This window comes from Eleginops maclovinus, chromosome 14, assembly GCF_036324505.1.
Source record: "Eleginops maclovinus isolate JMC-PN-2008 ecotype Puerto Natales chromosome 14, JC_Emac_rtc_rv5, whole genome shotgun sequence".
NCBI lineage: Eukaryota > Metazoa > Chordata > Actinopteri > Perciformes > Eleginopidae > Eleginops > Eleginops maclovinus.
In genome coordinates, this window is record NC_086362.1 from 12,375,789 (window position 1) to 12,402,951 (window position 27,163).

A 27,163-nucleotide genomic window follows, 5' to 3' on the forward strand; every position below is an offset into this window, starting at 1 on the left:
AATATACAACACTCTGTGTGACTTCTGCTTGTGTGTGTGTATGTTGCTTTAGAGTCATGTGGTGGATATGACAGTTTATACAGTACAGACACACTCACACATACTTGGATTTGACAGATATTACCATCAAGTGTTTTTAAACCACTTTTACAGTATGCTTTACTTAAGTTAAGCATCTGAAAAGGATGAACGATCAGAGGGGACCTGCACTCTAATCCCCTGTGTGTGTCTCTAGGTCAGGTCAGCACCCTATTAGCCCAGCAGGGAGCACTGGCCCAGTGACACACTTTCTCCAGCTGGGTCTGTTGTGTAACCAGAGAACCCCTCTGCTGCCCTCTAGTGGCAGACCCGGTCAGAGGTTCATATCAATAGCAGGCTTGGGGAGTAACAAATTGCCAGAGGGAAGTAACTAAGTACATTTACTCAGTTAACTGAGCTTGAGTACAATTTTGAGATACTTTTACTTTACTTGAGTATTTCAATTGTATGCTACTTTGTACATCCACCCCACTACAGTTCAGAGGTAAATGGTGTACTTTTACTCCACTACATGTATTTAATCCGTTTAGTTTCTTTACAGATCTGGATTAATGATGGTAAATATAATCAGCCCTTAAATCAGACTGTAGTTCACCTGGAGTAAATCCAGCAGCTACCCTGCAGTATACAAAGCCATTCAAACTAGCTGCACCTTTACCAGCTCTGAGAACACTTTAATGATCAATAATTATAAAACATATCAGAGATATTATTCTGAAATGGACCAATCAAACAATGACTAATTTTACTGTCACTACTTTAAGTACATTTAGATGAGAGTACTTTCTACTTTTACTGGAGGAACATTTAGAATGCAGGACTTTTACTGTAACAGAGTATTCCTGCACTCTGGTACTTCTACTTTTATTCAAGTACAAGATCTGAGTACTTGTCCCACCTTGCGGATTAGATGTAATGAGTAATGAGGATACAAAATAAGGGAACAAGGGAATAAGGGAACTCTATTCGATTACAATGACATTAAAAAAAGAAGTATTCAGATTACTGTTATTAGCAGGAGTGTTACAATACATTTTGGAATAAATATCATAGACAAACTGAAGTTATTTTCTCTATGGTTTGTATTTAGGCTGCTTTATTTTAAATACTTTTTTTAATGCAGTAGGTGAACACCTAATTTAATAAACAAAAATACAGGCTATGCTTTTGATGAATGTATTAAGCTTCATCAGCATTTGTACACTATTACTGTTACTACGTTTGATAAGAAATATCTTAGTTTCTTCTTACCTTACATTGTTACATACAATTAGTAAATAAGTAAAAAAAACATCTTATTGTTATTTATTTTTCTCTTGTTTTTGTTTGCATTGGCATTTTATATTGAGGTAATCCAAAAGTAACGGATAGTAAACATATCTTTTATATATTTTGACACTCAGATTAGGACACATCTTTTTACATGTTACTAGTCATTATTTTATTTGTAATAATCAATCATTCCTGCCAGAATGATGAGCTCCCTTTCTATGTGAATGGAGATGATTTGGCTGAGAGAAAGGCCTCACACGGCTGCTGCGTGGAACGTGGCTGGCCTGTAATCGGCTTTCAAGGTCATTAAGCTCACACTCTCCTTTCTGCACTTGCTCTCTCTCTCTGGGGCATTATGAGGGCTTATGGGGATTAGGTTTCCAGCGAGGAGGACGATGGAGCTGTGGAGTCAGAAGGTTCAGGTGGGAAGAAGTGTAGTGGGGCAAGGAGTTCACTGTATTTGAACTTTAGGACACGTTTCAGAATCAGAAATACAAAGAATAAAAACTGTTTGACCAAGAGAAATAGCTGAGGAGATTTAATACAACTAATAAAGTCTAGTTGCCACCATAGTTAAGTTAGCAAACTCATAGCTAATGAGTTTGCTAACTTGCATAATATGTTGGGCATTATAGCTATAGATATAAACAATAGTTTAAAAAAATGGCTTTGCTGATTTGGAGTTGAAATTGTGGAGTGGTTTGGGGGTTATTGAGGATGCTGAATCCATTTCTGAACTTTTCTGGATAAAAAATGGCAGTTTAAACCAGAAAGTGGCAATATTTGTACAATTGGTGGCCTGATTTTGACTCCCATGAGTAGTATTACGACCATTGGATCTATAGAGCACAAGGTGAAAATGATTACCGCTACTGCAGAAAATTCTTTTTTCGAATAAATAGGCAATCTGTCCAATCCAAATGATCACGAGAGTCCCTTAAATCTTTCAAATTAACCCAAAATGTATCAAGATAAGCCCAGAGAAAACAAATATTGACATTTTTTATGCTGAAAATGTCAGAAATTGTTTCAGCATCCTCATAACCCCCCAAACCACTCCGAATTTGTCAGAATCCGCCAAGCTATTTTTTAAACTATTATCCACATAGTTTATAACTATTAATGCTTATTAACACAACTAATGCTAATTGCGCAAATTGCATATGCAGGTGAGCCTCCGGCAATTTCAATAGTACTATACATTTTTATCATAAAACTTGGGTGGTCTCAACATTTCCGGGATCACAATAGGACTCTATGAACTGGCAACTAGACTAATATAAAAACAACAGCAGTATTTGCAGGCAGTAAAGCGCAATGATGCAAAGGGTGTGGCCTTAAGAATGGGGAAACTAATATTACAGGAAGGTGCTGTATGAAAATCATTTGGGCAATGTTCCATTGTGTGTCTTTCTTTAACATTTGTTGGCATGTAAAAAGTCATTAAGGCCATATTCAACACTGTGTGACTTTCTGCTTACTTGTGTTTTATTGTATGGCCTATTGCCTCAACTTGTGTCATTACAAGCCATTCTTTTATAGGCCTTGGAATTCGGTAGAATGCTCTGGGTAACTAAAGAAAATGGACCTTGCACTTAAAGTCAACTCAATAATATATGAGCATGCCCAAGACTTTGAAAAGCCTCTATTAGTCATAGCAAATGGCATTGTTAATGATAAATAAATCTCTCTTTAAAAGCACACTGACTCATTTTGGAAAAGTGCCAATGCAAGATATTTGTGGTTAGAGGTTTTCACCAAACACACACGTACACACACACTGCTTGGCCTGACCTACATGAGGAGGTGTGTAGCGGGTTATGAATACCTCATTCTGTTTTATAGCCACACATGTCGGGTCATATGAGCTGACAGGGTGTCCTGCTCATCCCGTGGGCTGACTCTCTGCAGGAGAAGCATGATGAACACACTGCTGCTCTTTGTCTCCCAACTTTAACCAAGTGTGTTTTCTTTGCAGACTGCAGGAGTCATAGGGCATCACTGTGTTTAACTGAGCGTCTACATTTAATTAAAGTCAGCATTTCAGTTTTTTCAGTGCAGCTCTGACGGTATAAATGGAGGGGTTAACACAGGTTTGATGAATACATACTTCTCGCAGGAGGTGGAGACCAAACCACAGTTAATGTGATAGTAAGAATGTGTTGGGTCATCTCAATACATGTTTAATGTCTTTAATGTAAATAGCACACTATGTTTATCTGTCCCTTTAGTGGATTGTGTGCATTCTTATTAGTTCTGTATATTTTATATAGTGTGTAGATACTTTTCTGAATGTCTTTTTTACTAAGAAATATTATAATATATTTTCTATGTTTATTTTAATTTAATTTGTATTTATTTTATTCTATTTTAAGAAAAGTTTTAATTCTTGTACGTTGACTGTCAAAATGCTGCTGTGACAAAACAATTTTTTTCCCGAACTTGGGATAAATAAAGCATCTACCTACTTACCGAGCTATCTATCTATCTATCTATCTATCTATCTATCTATCTATCTATCTATCTATCTATCGATCTATCTATCTATCTATCGATCTATCTATCTATCTATCTATCTATCTATCTATCTATCTATCTATCTATCTATCGATCTATCTATCTATCTATCTATCTATCTATCTATCTATCTATCTATCTATCTATCTATCTATCTATCTATCTATCTATCTATCTATCTATCTATCTATCTATCTATCTATCTATCTATCTATCTATCTATCTATCTATCTATCTATCTATCTATCTATCTATCTATCTATCTATCTATCTATCTATCTATCTATCTATCTATCTATCTATCTATCTATCTATCTATCTATCTATCTATCTATCTATCTATCTATCTATCTATCTATCTATCTATCTATCTATCTATCTATCTGTCTGTCTGTCTGTCTGTCTATCGATCTGTCTATCTATCTATCTATCTATCTATCTATCTATCTATCTATCTATCTATCTATCTATCTATCTATCTATCTATCTATCTATCTATCTATCTATCTATCTATCATCTATCTATCTATCTATCTATCTATCTATCTATCATCTATCTATCTATCTATCTATCTATCTATCTATCTATCTATCTATCTATCTATCTATCTATCTATCTATCTATCTATCTATCTATCTATCTATCTATCTATCGATCGATCTATCTATCTATCTATCTATCTATCTATCTATCTATCTATCTATCTATCTATCTATCTATCTATCTATCTATCTATCTATCTATCTATCTATCTATCTATCTATCTATCTATCTATCTATCTATCTATCTATCTATCTATCTCTCGATCGATCGATCGATCTATCTATCTATCTATCTATCTATCTATCTATCTATCTATCTATCTATCTATCTATCTATCTATCTATCTATCTATCGATCTATCTATCTATCGATCGATCTATCTATCTATCTATCTATCTATCTATCTATCTATCTATCTATCTCTCGATCGATCGATCTATCTATCTATCTATCTATCTATCTATCTATCTATCTATCTATCTATCTATCTATCTATCTATCTATCTATCTATCTATCTATCGATCGATCTATCTATCTATCGATCTATCTATCTATCTATCTATCTATCTATCTATCTATCTATCTATCTATCTATCTATCTATCTATCTATCTATCTATCTATCTATCTATCTATCTATCTATCTATCTATCTATCTATCTGTCTGTCTGTCTGTCTGTCTATCGATCTGTCTATCTATCTATCTATCTATCTATCTATCTATCTATCTATCTATCTATCTATCTATCTATCTATCTATCTATCTATCTATCTATCTATCTATCTATCTATCTATCTATCTATCTATCTATCTATCTATCTATCTATCTATCTATCTATCTATCTATCTATCTATCTATCTATCTATCTGTCTATCTGTATTTATCTAAATAAATGCTAATGTCGCTACATGTCTGTTAGATGAGTCAATGATCAACTGTGTTATAGCATGCTAATAAAGCCGGATTAACTTTACATACACATCTTGACAATTATTACCAACAGAAATAGCAGGATTACGGAAATAAATCCAGTCCCAATTTCCGTGAAACTTGTTGGAAGTGTGTAGCACGAGCTAAGGAAGGTCCCATTGAATTTAGGAGCATATATAAATCACGGGTGTTATGTTTGTCATCATTGCGAGATAGGACCAAGTGCACTTCCAGTTCCTTGTGGACTTCTTTAATTAATACATTTAATTAAACATGGATTGTACACAAGGAAATCAATAATACCAACATTCACTTTGTGTAGAGTTCATTCTATAATTATGTAATAATTGTATCTATTACTCTTCCTAAATTAATCAATGGCAATGTTTTTTTGATAAATGAGTGTAGCTAGTGGCTCTAGGGATGGCAATCCGGAGCCTGTTGAATGGATTGCTCCGAGAATGATTCCTAAGAACCTTGTTGATCTCTTGACTTTTTCACTTGTGCCACCAGCAGGTCAAAGTGTTTACTCCTTCAGTGAAAGGCCATATTAGAAATATCAATAAAGACACTTTGAACCCAGTCAAACCCATGTGACACGTCTCTTCATACCACATATAGTTGCTGAGGAAGGCTTCAAAATTATGCATGACTGGAATAATTTGTGTTTGTTTTGCATTGCTAAAGAGGAGGAGAACCAGGGAGGATGATTTGCCAAACAAAGGCTGTGCATATGCGCACATGAATTCCTTTTTCCTTAAAACCTGTCCAAGAACATCATGTTGTGTGTGTGGCTGGGAGGGTTGAGTCTGGGCTAATAAACAATTGCCAGGACTTATACAACAGCATTCCTTTCAATGTAGTGTCACAAAGGACATCTCTGTCAAACAGGATGCTGGTATCTGTCTGCTGTGGAGACTAAAGACTTGTCTCCACTGATGAATTCTGACTTCTGAAGACGGCACCACCAGATGGATGTTTTTTTAAAGAAAAATCCATGAGTGAGAAGCTTTGAAGGGCTCTAAAGAATGACCGTGAGGGAAAAGAGACACAAATGGCTCTCATGACAGGAGTGTCAGCACTTTCAAACTCATGATAGGCACGGAAAAAACTGAAACGTAGACTGTAATTAAATGTATTATGTCAACAAATTTCCCAGTACTATTAGGTTAGTTGAAAGCAATAACATTATGTATAAATAAAAAAGATTTGGTTCAACTTAATAGTATTGCTTTCAGCTAACCTAATACAGTTATATGACATTTTTCAAATTGTTCAGTGTTGAATCAATGGGCTACTTATTATCATATTAGTCCAACCTTTATAGTATCTATAATCTTGGCCCAAGCTTGTATTTACAGTCTATGGGCCCAGGGCGTGACTGCTCTATTATGTAACCATATATGAAATGATCCATCAAATTCACTCACTTAATTTCTTGCAGTGTCACACAACAAGATGTTACACAGCTGATGTGAGTAAGGGCCGTTGATTTTCACAGCTGAGTGTTAAGTAGAAAGCATCAGAACTGGAATACATGCAGAGTAATGAAATGTAATGCTACACTATTATGTTTCATAGTTACCTTAAGCACTGTTAGGTTTTTGTGAGTGGACATTCAACCAACAAAATTCAAGATTATGACCTTCAAATAATTTGTAGAGGCATACTTCTCCAAATTTGTCATTCAGTCTTTTAAAGTTATTCTGTCTGACTTAAATAACTGGCTCCAAGCCCATTGGTTCCTGCTGAAGATGTTTATCTTTAAAGACAGATCAAGCATAGTTTCACTTTTAGAAATGGCTCCTAAAACAGGAAACAATGAAGTATATACCTGTAGATAAGATAAGAATGATGGAACTTTATTTATCCCCCTGGGGAAATTCAGACATATAGCAGCAACAGGGTCAGAGTGAAAAACAGGACAGTACAGACTCACAAAAGGTAAAAAAAAGATGATTTTAATTCAATAAAAATAAAAATAATTACGCAACAGTTGACATAATAACTGTTTGGGATTTCAAGTTCATAACAATACTCTAACAGGAGGAAAAAGTGCATAAATATGGGATTAGGGATTATATACATCTGTAGCTCATTTATGGGGGTTTTTTGTTTTCAAGGAAATATAAAACAGAGAAATAAGATTTGGGTATAGAGGCAAAACTGTTGGAGACATTCATTGTTCATTTTCATGACGGCACTTTCCTTTAACTACGTGATGAAAATCACTATGTAAATGTACTCAAGTACTGCACCTACATTGTGTGGTACATGGTACTTTATGAAAATACCTGCGAGTATAAAGAGTTATTGTCGTTATGTCATCCTTTAACAGCTTTAAAATGTAAATGATTGATTAACTAAGTATTTGTTATTTAAACTTAATATTATTGCTTTCAACTAACCTAACACAGTTATGTGAAAGATGTTGACATTTAATTTTTCTGTGTACTTCTTCCACCACTGCTACATTCATACATTATGTAAATGTGGAAACATCAACTACAGATTGCTTTCGGCTTCTTTAAATGTACTTTTTAAGTGTTTTGTCAGTTATCAGGCTCTGATCAAAGAGAAAGAAAAGAAACTGTCTGCATATTGTTTACCCATTGAAACATGAATCAGTAATCATGCATTGCTGCAGGAGTGCAGACTGCAGACATGTTGACAGAGGGACGTGGGGCTGTGCTATTTGCATTGAGAGCACATTCATGCCTGTACTGTGCTGATAACAGGCTCTCTGTGGCTAGACTGTGATCGCATGATGTCATCCACATTTTCCTGCTTTTACTGCCGCTTGCCTGTGACGTAAATAAAATGTTTATGCACTGTCTTGATGAGAACAGGACAGCCCTCTGTCTTATACACACACACAGAGTGAAACACATGATAAGGAGACTTTGTCCTTCTTTATCGTCAGCAGCCCCAGACGAGTCCTTATCTGAGCATAGACACATTTGCACATTGTCGGAGCTTTCTCGGCTTTACATCCCAGCCAGCCATCAGATATATGAATTCATTGAAAGCCATTTGTTGGACCAGCAGAAATGTGTCAATGCATCCAGATGAGCGTTTACATCGGTTACATACATTTAAAATTCAGTAGTTTAAACCCCTTGACAACCTCCAACATTGCTGGTCCATATTATTCAGGAAAATTCCAAAGTACGTTTCAAAAGTTTGCTTTGACAACATCTCCGTATCATAAATTATAATTGATCTGTGTCTGTGGGTATATACTGTGTGTGTGCGGACCCCAAGAAGAATAGCCAATGCTCATGCTAGTGCTAATGGGAATCCTAATAAAGAACAAAGAACCTACTGACAGAAACATTTGTTTGAATTACCTTTTTTACAATATCAGTAACAAAATGGGATACAACAAGCCATTCAGATGTTGCCCCCCTTTCTATATCACTTGCAGGCATATTAATCTGACTATCTCTTGTCATGACTCAACAAATACCTTTGCAATTTTTCTCGTGAGTCAATCAGAGTGGAATTTTTTTGGAGTGTGGCTTAAAGAGACAGGCATATACAGACAGACAGACAGAATGAATAAATAATGTGTTTTGTTAACATTAAAGCATATAGAAATGTTAAAATAAAAACAAAAATACAAATATGAAACTGAAAATTATAATAATGAGTCCCCTTTAAGAGCCTGGGTTTTGTTGTTAAATGATAGGAAGAAACCAAGAGCCTAAGCCACCAGACTGATTGATCTGTATCGACTGACCTACTGATCGCTCTCCCTGCTGGATTGATAATTGAGTAACAGTGCAAATCAGCCTTTTTAGATAATTTGCTAATGATGTTTTCTGAGCAAAGATAAAGACAATAGTGCATGTTTACAAGTGCAGTTGACCTTTAAGACGAGCCAGTAGACAAAGCATCTGTAAGGCTGAAAACAATCAGATAGCTACTACAGAACGAACTCAGTGACCTGAAGTAAGTCCTGCTGCTGGCGGTTGAAAAAAGTGTCACACAAAGATGGAAACTGAAAGGCGATCCTGTTGATCAGAATGTTATGAGAATCATGTGAAACCACAGACACTTGTAGCAAATAAGGATAGCAAACGAATGCATCAAAATCAAAAAATGGTATCAACTCCTATACTTAGCATTATTCAAATTCAACCTCAGCATTTCACATAACTATATATTATATTTCAGTATAAATGTCTCTGCTAATTATCTCCCAATAGAGCAATAAAATGTCAGAAAATTAAGAAAAATATTGCTTTGTCCCTCCAAACCTAACATCCTTTATTTCATGCGATATTAAACAGGAAATGAAAACAGAAATGATCTATATTTTCGAGGTTTAAGACAGCATGTGCATGAAAAAACTCATATTGTCTAATAATCAATAACCCAAATAATGTGAATTATGTTTTATTTGATCAAGATTGGCTGTTAATAAAAATTTAAAGCCAGGTTATCTATGCATGGCACAACATGACTACAGCAACAAAGAAGAGGGGATTGTCAGAGACGTATGTTCAGCAAAGTGGATGTACAGCTGTTTCATTATCATTCTGAATGTCCTGAGGTGAGGTATGGTATATGGCTTGGTGCCAGCGAAGCATTGTGCAACAGGAAACAAAACATCCCTCAGGCAGGCAAGTCACTGTTACATCAGTCTGTAATGAGGGGACATCTGAGTAGGTATGCCACCAGGCATGCAGACAGAGTCCAGACAGAGCAGAATGTGGTAAACAGATTTGGAGACAAGAAAGAGGAACCAAAGTCATGGCTTAGTCTGGGGCGGGATTTCTTTCTTCCTCAAAGATCCTGATTGGTCCCATTTAATAATGCCCCATCTGTGATTGGTCTCTTCAAAGGCAAAGTATTTCAATTCTGTAAAAAGGATTAGTTCTGAGAAGTGTGTCAACTTAAAGGGAGGTGAGAATTGTTTGTCACAATAGCATTAGTCCTTATGATGAATCCTGACAGTCTTTGTCCAGGGGATTTTGATGAAGTTTATCTAGATAACAACATAAATAAAATGTTTTTAACTTTTGTTGTCTGAAACGTTTAATAGAAAAACTGGAAAAGAAAAAACACTGACCCAGCAGATCAAAAAACAACAACACATGAGTTGAAATGTTCTTGACGTCCATACAGGTTCTGAAGCATCCCAAGTATTTAGACCAACATAAATTGTCCGTAGGATTAGCAGGAAAAAATGTCAACTTTGAATGCTTCTGAGGTTGGGTGAGGACAGAGACAATGTAAACAAGTCCCAGTGTACAAGATACCACATGTCCAAAGTTATAAAGCTTGTGAGGTATGACGAATAAAACATTTACCTCAGTGATCAACCCTGCCGATGATAATCAGCTTCACCTCAGACGGCACTGTGAACTCGCTGTGAAGGTGCAAAGCAAGACCAAAGCTTCGTGGGACACACTTTCATAACACAACCTTTGAGGGAAATCAACCAGAGGCCCCTTCCCCCCATCTATAGCCTTGTTCCTGGGAGAGGATTATGGTGCATCTTTTAACTGGGCCATCTGCTCCAAATTGACTTTCAGTTAACAAATGAGAAAGCTGTCAGTGCAAGTGGCAGTGCTGAGTTAGATGTTTCTCTGTGGATGTTATGTTGTTGCACGTGATGAGCCCGAGGCAGAGGTTCAGTGGAGATTTTATCAGTGACAGGATGATGACAAAATCACTTCCACTTTTGAACAGGCCTCAGTGCTACAGGGGGGTCATTTGTGTTTCACCTTTGCTAAAGATCAAATGCAGAACTCAATGTTATTCTGCTGACTCTGAAGGACTACTGTAGTAAAACGTTTGCCTTTATAACCAGCTGTTAGATACAGCTTTACTTAGACAAGCATACACACCCCTAGCTCACTTCCTCTCTCCCTTTCTTTTGTTTATGCTCTCATTTGCACGTGCACACACTCCACACTATCTTGTCCTGACCTCTTTTCACACACTCACCTCATACACATAAAGATAATAACGCCTGGTAATCGAGTAGGCAATGAAACATGGAGTTGTATGTGTGTGTATGTGTTGTGCCAGGAGCACAAACAGCTGGTCAATAGCCCTCGACTCATCTCGTCCCAGAGGTCATGACCCCTAGGGGCCAGAGGGCACATGAAGTGTGCCACACTATGGACCTTTGATCTAAGGCAGGTGGTCAGCCTAAAGAATAAGCACCATCCAAAACATACACACCCACCCAGATATACACTTAGTGAAACACATCTAAAATCGAATGGAGTTGTATTGGGGTTTTATAATAACTATAACTTTAAAAATACTGTTTTGTCTATGCAAGATATCCCAAACTAAAAGCTAATATATATACACATGGCACAATTGAAAATAAATTTTTATTTCTGTTGTCGTTTAACTTTAATAAATATGTTGTTGACTACATTTATTAAGTGTGTGGACCTTAAAGGTAGATTATATGAAACTTTTGTCAAAAAACCTTCTAACAAGTCTAACCATATTGTATTTTTGAAGGCTATATTGTGCATTTAACAATACATATTTGTGTTTTTTCTGTTGAAAGCATTTGTATCTGTTTTTATTTAAAAAAATTAATATAACTTTAACCTCAAAGAGAATACTAAGTCCCTCATTACATTTTTAGTCTGCGCAATGTAGTTCATCCTTTGACTTTTATTGAAGTACTTAACAAATAATAAGAGTACTAGTTGGGCTTCTGATGCAATACCCTAGCGGAGGAATCAAACTTTTGAGAACAGGACAGCAGAGGTTTGCCTTGTTGCCTAGATACGAACGCGGAGGGTGGCGAATCCAGGAGTCCTCTCTGAATGAAACTGGCTTTTATATAGCGGACATTGTGGTTCTGGGTATCAGTGTCATCGAGGAGTGATCTTTCTTATGCTCGAACCGGAATGTCGCCAGTTTCCTTGACGCTGTTGAAGAAGCAGTGGATGTGAAAACAGCGCCATTTCTGTCGGCGTCCATGATACGCGATGCTACCGCAGCGGATTCCAGAGCTCGAGCTCGGAACGGCAGCGGGAGAGAAATAGCCGCTCCCCTTTCGCCGCTTCTCTTTACTTCAGCCCACGGCAGGTAGGTCCACCATTGAACCGGCTTGGAGTTTTACTTGTCGCACTGTGTTGTTTTTCTCCATGTTTTGTGTTTATTCAGACTACTCTTTCGTTGTATGACGGTATGGCGTACATTTTGAAGGGAAAACGTCTGACAGTCCGCTTGTTGCCTACTGGGGCAGCCGCCTCCCCCTCGGTCACAACAAGCGGACGTGAATGCTAACGATAGCAAACGTTCGTTTCAATTTGAACAGGACACATTTGCAACCGTGTGTTTACTGTTAGCCATTCTGGGCGCTGCGTCTCCAACTGAAAGTTTAGACTCGGCCTAACGTTTGCGTGTTGCGGTTTGCTAGCTAACTATTTAATGGAGAACGGCCAGTGCTCTAATGTCACTGTGCAGAGGAGCCTCCGTTCACCTGCCCTACATAACAAACCACGGTCTGCTCGGGGAAGGGGGACATCGCAATTAGAGTTAAATTGATAAGACTGTAATATAACATAGGTGTTAACCTGTCACGATGACCGTAATGTTAGCGTAAAAATAATACTAAATTGCTAACGACCGGAGACGGGCAGCTAACTTGGCTAACTTAGCTCATAAGCTAACGTTAAAGGTCGGTGGTCTAGCTAACCTTGCCATTTGACTGCAGTGTGACGCTATCACAGGTCAATATAACGTTTGTTGACACTTCAGCAGCTACCCACCACTGATTGTGTAGTGTTTAATCACAATAAGGTCAATACTTAATCATAATGATCGTCCCTTGCTGTTATGTATTGCCGCACTCAGCAGCCAAGCAGTGTAACGTTAGCGTCTTTAAACTATGACTATTTGCCCCACGTAACAATGTATCTGAAATGGAGATAACTAGCTGGTTGACTCTGTGCAAATGGCATTACGTTGCTACTTTCCATTTCAGCGGAACAAATGAGTTGCACGATGAAGTTGGTATGTGGGCAGTGCGGTCATAAGCTAGCTGCCGGGCTAATGTGAATACAAGAAACAGCTGGGTTGTAGACACTGGTCAGCCATATTTAGCAATTATCGATGGAGCTAGTTTATCTCAGCTGTTGTCCTTCTGTATTTATTATTTACAGATAATGTTACAATGTGATAATAAATAATTGGTTTGGATACTGCAAAACTTTTGATATTGCCCCTTTGACGATGCAAAGGACTAAACCATAATATGAAGACGGGTTCAGCCAATCAAATCGCCGCAGCCTCCATTTGCTCTTCACGTCGGTCCACTAATCCGCTGCTGCCATATAAAACACATGCACTTGACAGCAAGCGATCCCCTGTCCGTTGCCCACACAGTTTTATTTCAACTGCTGGAGTTAGCTTGTCATTGTTGTTCTGCCATGGGCACAAATCCAGGACATGTTTGCTGTTATAACTTACCAATTAACATTAGGCAGCCGTTGTTCGAAATGAATAGGACAACAATCAACATGTTGCTTCCTCTTTTAGTAGTTTTACTAAGCCTTGCTGTCATCCAGTTTCAAAAAGACATGGTCATGACCACTTCTTCTGTAATAAATTTATTATGTTACATTGCATTTCATAACAGGATAGTTAACTTATTACACATATGCATACTTGAAAAGGGTTAACTAAGTTGTAAATGTGCTTCACATCACAGTCAACCTGTTTATCACATTGTAAAAGGGCGCACCACCATAATGTGTCATGATTGAAACTGCTGCTCAAGAGTTCATGATCTCTCATGAGCCCATTAGCTTGCTGGTAAGCAAGGCTTTAAACAGTCAGGCTACATGCTTTTGTACGATATTTTTTCAATGCTTACATTAAATATTGAAAACCAATGTATGTTTTCGCTGTTACAGGTTGTGCCGTTGAAGTAAGACGTAGCCCCAAAATGGACCACTCCGACTGAGACGCAAACACATCCTGTGTTTTGCTCAGCAGCTGAGATCTATCAGCAGCCTAAGCCATGCCTGACGTGTAAAATCCCCTTTTTGCTAAAAGCAATAATATAAAAAAATAACATCCTACATGCCTCCCCATGTAGAGCCGCTTCGGTGCGTCCTGCTGGAGTGACTAGCCCCTCTTCCCAAGGTTCTGCCTCGTCCTCTCTCTGTTCCCTTCTCAACGACCACCCTACAGTAACTACCCATCACAATGCTGCTCCACCTTAGAATGGCCAACACCTGAGGTCCCATGCGTCCAGTGAGCACCGATTCAGACGGTCCTGCTCCTCCTGAAAACCTCTCTTGCCCCTACCCCTTCGTCGGCCCCCTGCCTGCCTCAGAGATGTCCTTGTTCCAGTCACTGGGTCCAGTACAAAGCTGGCTTGGCCAGGAGCTTGAGAAGTGTGGGATAGATGCCATGATTTACACCCGCTATGTCCTCAGCCTCCTCCTGCATGACAGCTACGACTATGACCTGCAGGACCAGGTAAGCACCCACAAATGTTAGGAAATATTCTTAGTTAAAAAACTTTTTTAACTCATTGTCATTGTTTGTGTTTTGCATTGTAAAGTGAGTGGGCAGTACGCATTGTTTGGGATGGGAAGTTATTTTGTGAATATAATGGACTCATTAGAAGAAGACATCATTGTGCCAGGAGAAGTTAACAATGGGGGATTCCTTTCACATCATAGCACTTGTACAACGAGCTTTGATCTCTGTCATTTGTCATTACAGTTCTTGTTATGCTTTTAAAAAATAGTTTTACTGTTTAAAACCAGTGTGTCCTTTAGTGAATGACTTTCTTCTTTTGTGAATTACTTTCTTGTTTTGTGTGACAGGAGAATGACATCTTCTTGGGCTGGGAGAAGGGAGCTGGGAAAAAATGGGGCAAGAGTAAGAAGAAAGGAGGGACCGACCTGAGTCTTGAGGAAATGAAGAAGCAAGCTGCTGTGCAATGCCTCCGCTCTGCATCTGATGAAGTAAGCACCAATATCGATACATCAATATAATAAGTTAAGGATGGTGGTATTCAAGTAAGGCTTTTCTTTGAACTGCTTCATATTTTATGAAACCTTTGAGTGAAAAGCAGTCTGAATACAGGCAAGTCACACATTTGTAACACTAGTAATACTTGCTTTTTCTCAATGTGCAGTCATGCAGATATAAATTGCATAAATCACGGTGAATAGACACGGAATAAAGCTCTGACACTGTGGGAAGCTAATGCTTTAAATCAGGGAAGATCTTCATTGTACATGCATCGTAACTTCAATTGCACCCAATAATTTCTGTCACTTGTCGGCAGTAGTAAGGGGAGGATGATCTAGTTGAGAATGACACAACGTAGCGCTGGAGGGAGGGGAAGGGTCTGCAAGGCAGGAGGAGGAGTGTTGAGCTCCTCTCTGGGGAGTGGATTCTGCAGTCTATTTTTTAACCAGCACACGCTGCGCAGGATTGCAGCAGTGAGCAGCGTAGTCGGTTGGTTGTCAGCTGACCGGCATTAGCACAATGATGCAAGAGGAAACACAGAGCATAAGAAAACTTTGCTTGGCTTTTCATGAGGTGGCATGGTAAGGAATATTATTTTCTGGATGAGTGAAAAGGGAAGGAGTGAGCTAAACTGTCTGGCAGGACTGAGGTGATTTGTTTGAGGCAATTTCCCTTGACAGTGCTGGCTCGATTAAGCTTGCCACCTGACATTGTTGTCTTATTTATTTTAAACCCTTGTTGTTTACATTTTCCACAAATCAAATTGCTGAATGTGAGATGGAAGTAAGGTAAACCGGATATGTAGTAAATGTTCACCTACCCAGAACATAGTTTGGCAATACCTTGTCCTGTTGCTTAGCCTTTTTATTTTTTATTTAAAAAAAAAAGTATTTCGGCAGCATAGCTAAATATAGAACAGTCATGACCGAGCATGCCTAAGCTCTCACAAGTCAGCTGGCTTGACTTGTGTCAACCCCATGCCGTTCATTCTTCACATTTTCTGTCAATGTAGCTTTTGGAAAATCTTAACTAATGCTATTAGATCTCAGGAGTCCGGTTGTATTTGCAGTTTAAAAAATAAGTTATCTTTTGTTCTGTTCTTGTTCTGTTGTTTATGTCATAGCTTGTTTTTTTTTTTTAAATAGCTTTTAATGTTCTTTTTTATCAGAAAGACCAAAAGTGATTCAGTTTCCCCCTTAAAATACCTGAGCAGGATTTTTGTAATACTTATCAACACAATATGTCACTGACAACATGTATTATCAGTAAAACTCTACCATGATATTGGTATGAGAAAGGCCTTTGAGTTGGAACTTCCAAGTATATGATAATATCGTCTAAAGACATTCGTATCGGTTGTTCACAGTATATAGTTTAAGTTCTCAAAGCTTGTTTTTTTGGTCTCATTTGTGCAGAACTCTGGAATTGAGAGCCTGGTTGAAGAGCTTTGCTCTAAACTAAAGGACATCCAAAACAAACAGAAAGGTTGGTTCGATTATCTTTACTATCACATTTAGAAGTCTTGTGTAGAATAAAAAGGAAAGAAAGAATTTGAATAATAATTGCAGTCATAAAATGTCTTGATGGTCAATACTTTTTTTTTTTTTTTACAGAAGAGAAGCAGATACAAAAGAAATCTGATGGCTCTCAGTCTCCAGAGCGAGCTGAGTCCCCCTCTTCAAAGGACCAGGTGGAAATGTAAGCTACATAATTGATATGTGAATAATTTTATGTACAAAAGTGACTGCAGAATGACATCCTCATGCATTTGTTTATTTCAACTGTATCGTTATGAATGCATTTAAATCTATTTTTCTCTCTTCTTCTCTGTTGTTACTGCAGGTATTATGAAGCCTTTCCTTCCTTGTCAGAGAAACCTGTTTGTCTCCAAGAGATCATGACGGTGTGGAACAAGGCTAAGGCCTGCGCATACTCGAGTTCATCCTCTGCTGCCCCACAGACCAGCACAGACACCTCTTCCCCAAAAGATTGCAACAGCGAAGGGGAGGCTGCAAAGGAGCGAAACCTCGGAGCAGGTGGCACCATCACTACGACGTCCAACGAGAGAGGCCAGCAGCGACGGAGCAAGAAGGAGAAAGAAAATCGATACCATGGTGGTGCAGCAGCAGAGGAGAAATCTACCGTCCACTCGAAGAGACAGATGAGACATAGATCTGAGGGAAAAAACAGACCCAGATCCTGGTCCTCTGGCTCTAGTGAGGCGGGCTCAAGCTCAAGCGGGAACCACGGTGACTTGAAGTCATCCAGAAGCAAGGCAGTTAGAATAAGGCACAAATCCAGGGAGGCTGCAAAAAATAAGAGAACACGCAACAGCGGGCAGGTGAAGCTGCAGGTGAAGGTAATTGAAAAAGAGGAGCGGAGAAACGCAGGCGGGAGCAGTAGCAGCGCCACTGGAGGCGCTGCCAAACAACCACAGCTTTACAAGAAGGGGAAGAGACCTCTGAAAGAGATTCGTAGAGATCCAGGCTGGAAGGAGGCTAAAGAGTCCGGAGTTGAGGCCAGAAACAGAAAGGAATACATGGAGGAGCCTCTTTGGTACACTGAGCCCATCACAGAGTATTTTGTACCTTGCAGCAGACAAAGCAAGCTGGAAACAAAATATCGCAACAAGGTAGACTCTCCTGACGGTTTTGATTTGTCAACCGACATGGAGAGGCTGCCAGAGCGATTCCAGGGAATCTGCATTGCCAATGAGAGCTACCAGAGAGCGTACCTAGCAGCAGGCTCGTTTGTGGATGGGCACTTTGTGGAAGGGCCTGGCGAAGCAGAAGATGAAACTGTTGAACTCACTGGGACCTCATGCTGCCCTCAGCCAGAGGATAGTAGAGATTTAGATGACAAGCATCTGTCTGAATTCACTCACTTCTATGAAGTTGACATTTATCAATCCATATTGGATACTAGTGCCTCAGACTCTATACAAGAGAGTCGGATCTTAAGCATGATTCGACAAAAAAGCAAAGAGCAAAGAGACGTTGAGGCAGAATGTTGTTTAGTGTTAGATGGCCTTGAGCAGCAAGGGAAAATTGCAATACGGGCAGAGTCACAAGAAGCTCCAGGATCAGATGGATTCCTAATGGAGGATCTTAAAAACATGGCTCAAGTGTGGGGATGTTATTCACCATCCACTTCAGAAGATATAGATGGAGAAAGCTTCATAGGAGACTCTCCCGTCCGCCTCTCCCCCCTCCTTGATAGTGTTTCGTTCACCCTGAGCAAACTATCTGGAAATCCGGAAGAGCCAAATGTCCCTGAAGCCACGAGTGAACCATCCTGCTTCTCTCTTTTCGAGCTGCAGTATGAGAGCCCCACGTTCCCTTTTCCCCGCGACTCACTCACCGTCGGTCATGAAAACAACACAGATTCTAGTAGCTGTCTCGAGCCACATTCTAATAAACAGTCTCGTTTGCTAATATGGACCAAAAATAGTGCCTTTGACGAAACTGAACACTGTTCTAACCTTTCAACAAGAACTTGCAGTCCGTGGTCACATTCAGAGGAAACTCGTTCAGACAACGAGCAAGGAAATGTTCCGACAGAGGATGCTGTTCAAATTGGCAACGAAGAGATTGATTGTATAATCCCTCCTCTCTCTGGTACATATCTAGAGGATGAAATCCTGGATTTCTTGCATTCAAACTCTAGCCGAATATGCGAGGAGGTCAGTGTTAGCACAGCATCCAATAAGACCTTCACCAAAAAATCTAAATTGGAGTCCATTTGTGGTATAGCATTGGAAGAGGACGAGAGTAAACAGTATAGCACTGGCATGTTTTCGGACGACACAAACCAACACGGTGACGACTACAGCTCAGGGATAATAAAGGACATTTGGACTGCAATAGGAGATGACAAATCTGTAACGGCGAAGCAAGGAGCCGAACAACCAAGCGAGGGCTTGTTCTCAGATGAGTCCGGCGGTTACTGCTGCAGTCGCCTGGAAGTGCAGGCCAAAGGGGTTCCAATTCAGGGACCTCAGAAAAAAGCAGTGCAGCGCTCAGAGTATCACCTTTGGGAGGGCAAGAAGGAAGAACAGGACTTAGCCAAAAACAAACTCTCTAAGGTAGATGGTGCAGGTGATTACATGACTCCGTCCAAGCCCTGGGACCTGAACTCTGACAGGGAGAGCACGTCATTCATCCTTGGAGGGGTGTATGGAGAGTTGAAGACACTAAGTGGGGATAAGAATTGGGCTCTTGTGCCGCCAAGTGACACCCAAGATAGCCTGCTACAGTGTGCCGCTGCGGCTGCATCTGCTTCCAACTCAGATATGCTCACCATCACCGGCACAGATGTGTTCATGAACACTGGCAGCTGCTTTGCCCCCGGGCACCGGCCCCTGTGGAGGCCTCTTGTGTCCTTTGGGCAGAGTGAGCAGGCCATTAGAGGTGGCGGAGATGGATTGAATAAAGGATTTTCTTTCATCTTCCATGAAGATTTGCTCGGGTCCTACGGAGGCTTGCGTGGTGAAGAGCAAGGTTTGGATTACCCATTCACATCCTTCAACCTGAACAATCCGTTCTCCCAAGTCCTCCACGTTGAGTGTTCTTTCGAGCCTGAGGACATGGCTTCTTTCAGTCCGGGTTTCAAGCCCAAGTCGATTCTTTGCTCGGACTCAGAGAATGAAGCTTTCCACCCACGCATATATGGCATCAACCGTACGCAGTATAGGGCAATTCGCATCTCCCCCAGGACTCATTTCCGACCAATATCGGCCTCAGAGTTGTCTCCCGGTGGAGTGAGTGATTCCGAGGCCGAGACTGACAAAGAGGAGATGAGTTTTCCCGTCCTGGCGCCGGTGGACGTCTTCGATGATCCTCAGGCGGATCTCAAACCTCTGGAGGAGGATGCAGAATGTGAGGGCCCCTATTACGGGAAGTCAGAACTGGAATCTGGTAAATTCTTACCCAGATTAAAGAAGTCTGGCATGGAGAAGAGTGCCCAGACCTCTTTGGATTCACAGGAGGGCTCCAGTACCCTCTTGCCAATTGCTGAGCAAGAGATTTGCTTAGACTGCAAGACTGCAGAAGCCGCATCAAATGTAGGCGGACAGACCGACGTCTCTGTCGGCAAGATTCAAAAGAAGGAATCTTCAGAAGAAAAGCAGTCCTGCTTCTCTGCACCAGCGGGTCAGATCCCAAAGTATGGGATCGCTTATGACTTTGTGGGAGATGTTCCAGAGGTGAGGCTTACCTCCTAAAATGATGTTGTAAGAACGTTCTGTGTGCTCGAGCATTACAACAAAAGTGTTTGCATAACCACAGTGTTCTCATAATCTGTGAAATGACTGTGAAGTCTGTGAAGTGTTTTGCCTTACTGAAACACTAACCACTTCTCATTTGTCTTTTACAGTTCCCTCTGTTAAATATAAGTGGACAGAGAGGAACCGGCAACCAGCAAGACGAGTGCTGGTGGCAGAACACACTCTGTTCCCCCCTTTTCCCTGGATCGCAGTGTACAGGTATACCGTTTTAAAGAAATACATATTTATATAACATTTACATTTTTAACATTCTATGCACCAGCAAAGAGAAAGTAATCACGGCCTCACCTGCAATTATTTAACTGCTATCAAAACTGTATTAGTTATTAAGTATGATGGACATGGACAGAGACTACTATCTTGTGCCCAAACCTTCCCACAACACATCCACATTGACACTCATTAGAGATGTCTATCAGTGCTATATAAAAAGCACAGTCTAATATGAAAAATATCTGACCTATCAGTTTCCTACAAAGAGTGGCTCATGAAAAAAAGACTTGATTGATTGAGGTGTTAAGATCCTAGAGACAGACCTGTACAATACTGGCCGTCAGCTTCTGCTGTTAAAGGCATCAACATATATGAACTCTCCTAAGTAGTCTACCCATTTTTGGTTATGGCTACCTGAATTCCACTGAGGGGGTTTTAGAAAAACATTAGCAGTGAAAATATGGCTGAAAGTCCTAATCGGGTCATGCATCTATGATGGCCAGTTTGAACTTTCGATAGGTGTAGGATGTAAAGGAGAAACATAAGCAGCATGGTCCTGTTACATTTTTGTCAATCTAACCTTTTTGTCTGTCTTCTTTCTCCAGGGAGCAGCAACATTTGACTACTCCAGTTTTGTTGAGGACTCCTGTCGTAGAGAGGAAATCCTCCTCTCCTGTTGTGACTGGACCTCTACCAGCAAAGATTCAGGGTCATCTCAGAGCTGGAAAAACCTAATGTAGGCTCATTTTCTGACACACCCATCCGAAACCCCCACACATAACCCCTGTTGGTTTTCATTTACTAAACCTTGTGTAGTCAACAATCAGATCTACAAAAAGTGAGAGAAAATAGGAAAACTCAAAAAATATGTTCTGTCTTTGAGTGACGCCAAGAGCAAACATGCATTGTAGGCGTTTTAGGATTTGTTTCATTTGGTTCATCTGTACGCTGATCCTCATTCATGTCTCACAGTTAGGTAGTAGGGACAATCTTTTGTTCTATCCTTGTAAGTTTTGTTCCCACCATCTTTGCTTTTGAGCTAGGATACTGCTAGTTGCTGGTATCTGAATGGTTGTGCATGTATGTTCGTCCAGCCAGTCCCACTCCTCTTTTTCTAGTTAAACATAACGTGTGAAACGACTGCTATCGCATACTCTACTTTCCATCTGGTTTCAGAAAGATAATTATAAGGATGTTGAGATTTTTGAGTTGTGTAAGAATTTCGAGAGTTTAATTTAAATAGTTTGTTTGGACGACTTTCTGAATGTGAAGTAGAGAATGTGTGCAGCTTTTCTTCTAAATACCCCTAAATTCCCCATGTGTGAAAAGTTATCATAAATGAGTCTGGTTTTTGACTGGTGATAGTCTTACAAGAGCTAGTAGTAGACATAGTATGGTTTGTGAGGCTAGAATAAATAAAAAATCCTTTAAAAACATAAAAAAACCGGAAATCAAATGAGTTATGTTGGACAAAATACTAATCATCTACTTGAAATGCAATGCTGTAAAAGAATTGGGGGGGAAAAAGAAAAAAAAGTTTGTTTTAGGGTAAAGGCCCAACATGATAAGACTACAGCCATTTCTGCAGACACCTGTGTTGCAATCGAATGAAACTTTGTTTTAATTTTTTTGTAATTCCTATGGTACAAAATATTGGTGCTATAAATATGTTCCGAATCTTTTGATTGCAGTTCCATGATATGGCTGTGATAAGTAGATGGCATAGTTTTTTTGTAGTCCTGACAGTCAGACTCCATGAATATCTTTTTGCCGAAAAATTGAGAAAAGAAGAAAAGAAAAAAAAAGATAGCCTGATGGCAGTTCTTGTTTAATGTGGCTTGTTTTTTTATTTTAAGGTAACCTCTTAGTTGTCAGGTCTGCAGCAGAAGCAGAAATACTTGCAGGTGTTTAAATCTCATGTTCATCTTTTGAGTTATTTGTCCCCAAACAGAAAGGACATCGTCCTCATTGTCTAATGGTTTATTGTCCATTTTGAAACTCAACAAGTGTATAACCAAGCAAGTGGCGAGCGGAGGTCAAACCAAAAACATGGCATAATTACACTAAGGTACAAATGCTTTTTTTCCCATGAGGTGTGTGTTTTTTTTGGTTTACAATATATCTTGTTGAAATACTGAGTAATGTCTCACTCTGTTTGAGTGTGTGTGTTTGTGTGTTGGCAACGGAACTTGTGAAGGTTCAGAATGAGTGGACTTGAACTTTATCTCAGAGAAACGTGAATGTATGCAGACATACATTCACAAAAAATGCATATGCATTAGCGCCCCTTACATTTGAAAACCCCCTGAACAAATTGGCAAACCTTCTGACTTTTATCTTCTTTCGATTTCAGTTAGAAACTTTACGTAGTGAGGCCAGCAGAAGGGTAACGTTCGTCACATAATGAAACTGAAGCACACAACTATAACCATCCCTCTGTTATGGGCAATTAAAAATGTGCAGACTTTTGGTAAGTCGCAGGTTGGCATGGCTTTGTAAATGGCTTCCTAATTTTGCAACGATTGTATGTACAGGCCAATGGTTTGCTCAATCCAATGCCACTTCAATTTAATAAAAAAAGAGCCCCAAGGTACTCCAACTTCAGGGTCTTGTCACCTTTCTTCGACAGTCACCTGACACTCAGGAATTTTTTAATATAAGCATAATCTACACTCAGACCTGTGACAGTGCATCGATGCATTAATGTAAAACCTTTCTTTGATTGTAGCGCAGAATTTATTGACAGGAGTTCCTTCCGCGCAAAACACAGAGGCGACTGTCATAAACATATAGTTTTGGGGAAGAAAAAAAAGCCATTGTAGGTTGCATAAGCAATGTGGAGGGGAATTCAAAAGTCCTATGCAATACCTTGGCGCATGAAAACATTAAAGAATATACGGAGAAAAGTCATTCAGCTAATTTAGCATGTTGATATGTTTTGGGTGAGGGACACCTGAGAGAAAAAACAAACCACGGACTGTCTCTAGAAGTGCAGCATGCAAACATCTCACTCGTTTTTGTGTTGGATTTAATGAAGATATTTTGGTTTAAAAAATACAAGTGAGGTTAATTTGAAAGAATGCTATGACTGAGTGAATCTGTGAGTGAATGTGTGCAAGAAGACACAAAGCACTTAGATGGGAGGTGAAAGGAATGCATCACACCTTTCTCCGGTTAATTCTTCCATTTTGATAGGCCGTGTTTAAAAAACAAAACGTGTGTGACGAGAAAATGCATTCAGTGAGGGTATATGCATCTGGAACACTGTGGTCTGAAGGACATATCCCGCACTGAAAACTGAACGTTTTCCTCGTCTCTTCATTCCCACCTAGACGCTCCTTCACCCTCCTCCCTTCCTATATTTTCCTGAATCCCATCTGTCCTGAGTAGATGTGTTGTTCTAATTTCATATACACCCTGAGTAAATTATTTTGTTTCATTGTGGATTTTCTTAACATCTAATAAAGGAATAAACCAAACCTCAGTCTGAGTTTACCTGTTGTTTTTCTTCCTACCTTACCTTATGGGGACACTAGAGGGCAGGGTGCTGATACTCATTCATATCACAAGCTTTAATCATTATGTTCTATTCATGCTTATTAACAGTGAGGTGAAAAGCTTCAAACTATTGAAGAAATATCCATTTAAAAAACACGTTTTAGATGTGGATTGTCATTATTTTTGCAAGAGTTTATTTTTTACCTTTGAAATAGTAGTTAACCAAACAAAGTAAGTATATTTTTAGCATGCAGTCGCCCTTCCCATTGAACTGCACAAAGGGTGCTGTGCAAAACAAGTTTGATTAGTTAAATGACGGATTGAACAGGTGCCAGACTACCTGGAGTGAGGTTTCAGTAGCATTATGGCATTTTTACTGCACATAAAATAGATACAGGAGGGGTATTTCTAATAATCTACGCAGGAAACAATTTTAAATGGAAAGTTGACAGAGATGGAAGATGTACTCTTGAGTAAAAGTAAAAGTACCAGAGTGTAGCAATACTTTCTTACAAGTAAAAGTCCTGTATTCAGAATGTTACTCAAGTGAAAGTACAAAACTATTGGCATCAAAATATATTTAAAGTAAAAGTATTCATTTTGCAGACTGGCCCATTGTACTTGAGTAAATGTACTCCACGTTTCTTACTAATACGTGTTCTAAATATGAGTTAGCCTGCAGGTACTCAATCGATTATTAATGCCTTAATTTCAAGACAGGTAAATCCATCGACAGTGAACATTCTTCACTCGATTACACCGCACTCACGGTACAAGTTTGTTTTAAAATGGCGGCGGTAGCGTCAAAACAGGTATGAAATGTTAACGACACCGGATAAACTTATGACATGTGCTTGTTCTTATAACACCAGGGAAGCGTGTGGTTTCCTGCAGAGATGATGTGACAGAAAAACATGTCCGTTGTATTTGAACTTCATTTTGATATAAGGCACTTGAGGAAGCGCTGCTAAATTCATCGTCAGTAGCAAGTCCGGGAAGACGTGTTTATATTTACCAGCCTCCTTTTCCCCAGAGGTGAATATATGTGTTCTTGAGGTTTTTTTATTCAACGAATGACCTCATACTGGTGCTGTTTGTGTGCTCTAAGCTGCGTTGAAGAGGCAGGGAAATGAGGGCGGTGCATCAGCAGTATCACAGCATCACCATGGACCGCTTCAGCAGGCGGCTACCTGCCGGACACCTGTAGCATCAAACGGCATCATGGCAAACACGACCACCGGGAACCGGGACCGCAGAGACAGCCGCTGTGGTAGGTTATTATTAAGTGTCCTCAGACCTTTCAATGTATTTATTTTTTATTTTAACAACACGTACCACATGAACTCTGCCCTCATAGGCAATTTGAAGTTCTCCCTTGGCAACGTTACAGGTCACGCCAATCTGCGTTTAAAAATGGTTTGAGTTTAATTCAAACTCGAATATTACACAAATAAACGGATGATAAACCAGAACATTTAGCATTTTGTGATTTATTGAAGGCCATTTATAAATTCGGCTTACATGTCATTGACTAATTCTGAGCTAAAATGTAAACTTTATAACCACAGTTTTTTTTATGAATCATGAATTCTGTGATCAGACGGTTTTGGATTCAACATAATTCTAAAGTACGATACAGAGTGGCACAGCTGCTATTAATGTTTAACTTTAACCCCGAAAAACATGGCTCAAAACCTTTTGGGAATTGCTAAAGCACTCAATTTAGGAGTACAAATACCAGGCTGCACTTTTTGAACAAAAAAAATCATCTACTGTAGTGTTTTGCTAACCGGCGTTCTGCAAGGTGATAGAATGTAGGCTATCTGTTAAAAATAAATACTGCTGAGTTGAAAAAGAAGGCCTGTAGGCTTGAAAAACCATGGACCTCTCAAATATGTTTAATGTCATGTGCCCTGTATTATGCATCACACCATGCATTCCAATCTTACGCTGTAGCAGTTGGGAACTTGCTTCCTAACCCAAACGGAGGGCAACTTTTCTTAGAAAAAACCACTGAAGCATATGCCCTTATGTAAGAATGTGTGATGTTATGTTTACCTAAGCAGAAAGTCATATTATTATATTATATCATGACCTGCAGAACAAGATTTGTGTGTGCATACTCTAATGGGTGTTTCAGTTAAGTAGACAATAGGGAGTCAGCTACCTCTTGCCTCTGTAATGCCTTCATAAAAACAAGAACATGCCTGTCTATGTATGCCTTACACTCATAGCTAATACTTTTTAATGTCTTTTTGTTTAAAATCTCATGAAGGGCATTGATTTATATTTAAAAACATAGGTGAGGCTAACATAGGCTACCTCTTTAAGAAGAATGCCATTTGTTCAGCAGTACACAGTAATACAATAAGGAAAGTGAGTGAGTATGTCCAGATGACTTTATTCATTGATATTCTTTAGTGACCTCTGGTTGTAGATTATTTCCAGTGGCACAGGACCAACATGTTGCTATGTTTTGAGACAAAGTTTACCCAAATCACATGACAACTTGCAGGTCAGGGTTTAGAGCTTGGGTAAGAATTTAGCTTCATGTGTCAACCGTTTGCAAAAGAAAAAAAAGGCCCTGTTGTCTTTAAATGTTTATTTGTCCGTTCCCTTTTACCTACCTACCTTATTTTTATTGCCCTAGGTATTAGTATTTACAACACTATGGTGCTTGCGTACAAGACGGATAGGAGAGTCCGACCCGTAAGCTTTAGCTTAGCCTCCCAGCTGGTGTTAAAGCATGATAGGCCTTTACTGGGGCCCCGGTTCACATTACAGTCCGGAATCCAGTTACAGCCGTGTTTCTGTGGGATTAATTTTCGTCTTTCAAGGCTTCCACGCTTATCTGATACCCCAGTCAAGCAAAAAAACCCTCTAAA

At 39.4% G+C, this 27,163-nt stretch overlaps 2 protein-coding genes across 4 annotated transcripts in view; both read left to right on the top strand.

The window, feature by feature from the left end:
- Positions 1-12,150: 12,150 nt before the first annotated feature.
- On the top strand, positions 12,151-24,264 carry kiaa0232 (KIAA0232 ortholog). Of its 2 annotated transcripts, none has more exons than XM_063900470.1 (8): positions 12,151-12,376; positions 14,209-14,779; positions 15,133-15,273; positions 16,699-16,768; positions 16,897-16,981; positions 17,126-20,486; positions 20,657-20,765; positions 21,386-24,264. In XM_063900470.1, the coding sequence occupies exons 2-8, from the start codon at positions 14,543-14,545 to the stop codon at positions 21,400-21,402; spliced, it is 4,020 nt and encodes a 1,339-aa protein (XP_063756540.1). In that variant the 5' UTR covers positions 12,151-12,376; positions 14,209-14,542; the 3' UTR covers positions 21,403-24,264. The 2 variants fall into 2 exon arrangements, with proteins under 2 accessions (XP_063756540.1, XP_063756541.1); XM_063900471.1 differs by lacking the exon at positions 12,151-12,376 and adding an exon at positions 12,409-14,107.
- A 681-nt stretch (positions 24,265-24,945) lies between these two features.
- Positions 24,946-27,163, top strand: part of tbc1d14 (TBC1 domain family, member 14) — a 31,704-nt gene continuing 29,486 nt past the window's right edge. Inside the window, exons 1-2 of one of the 2 annotated variants that reach the window (XM_063900583.1) lie at positions 24,946-25,090; positions 25,387-25,548. In XM_063900583.1, the coding sequence (XP_063756653.1) occupies positions 25,500-25,548 (49 nt within the window). In that variant the 5' untranslated portion in view covers positions 24,946-25,090; positions 25,387-25,499. Of the gene's footprint in view, positions 25,549-27,163 lie in introns of both variants that reach the window. The other variant, XM_063900582.1, reaches the window with a different exon arrangement.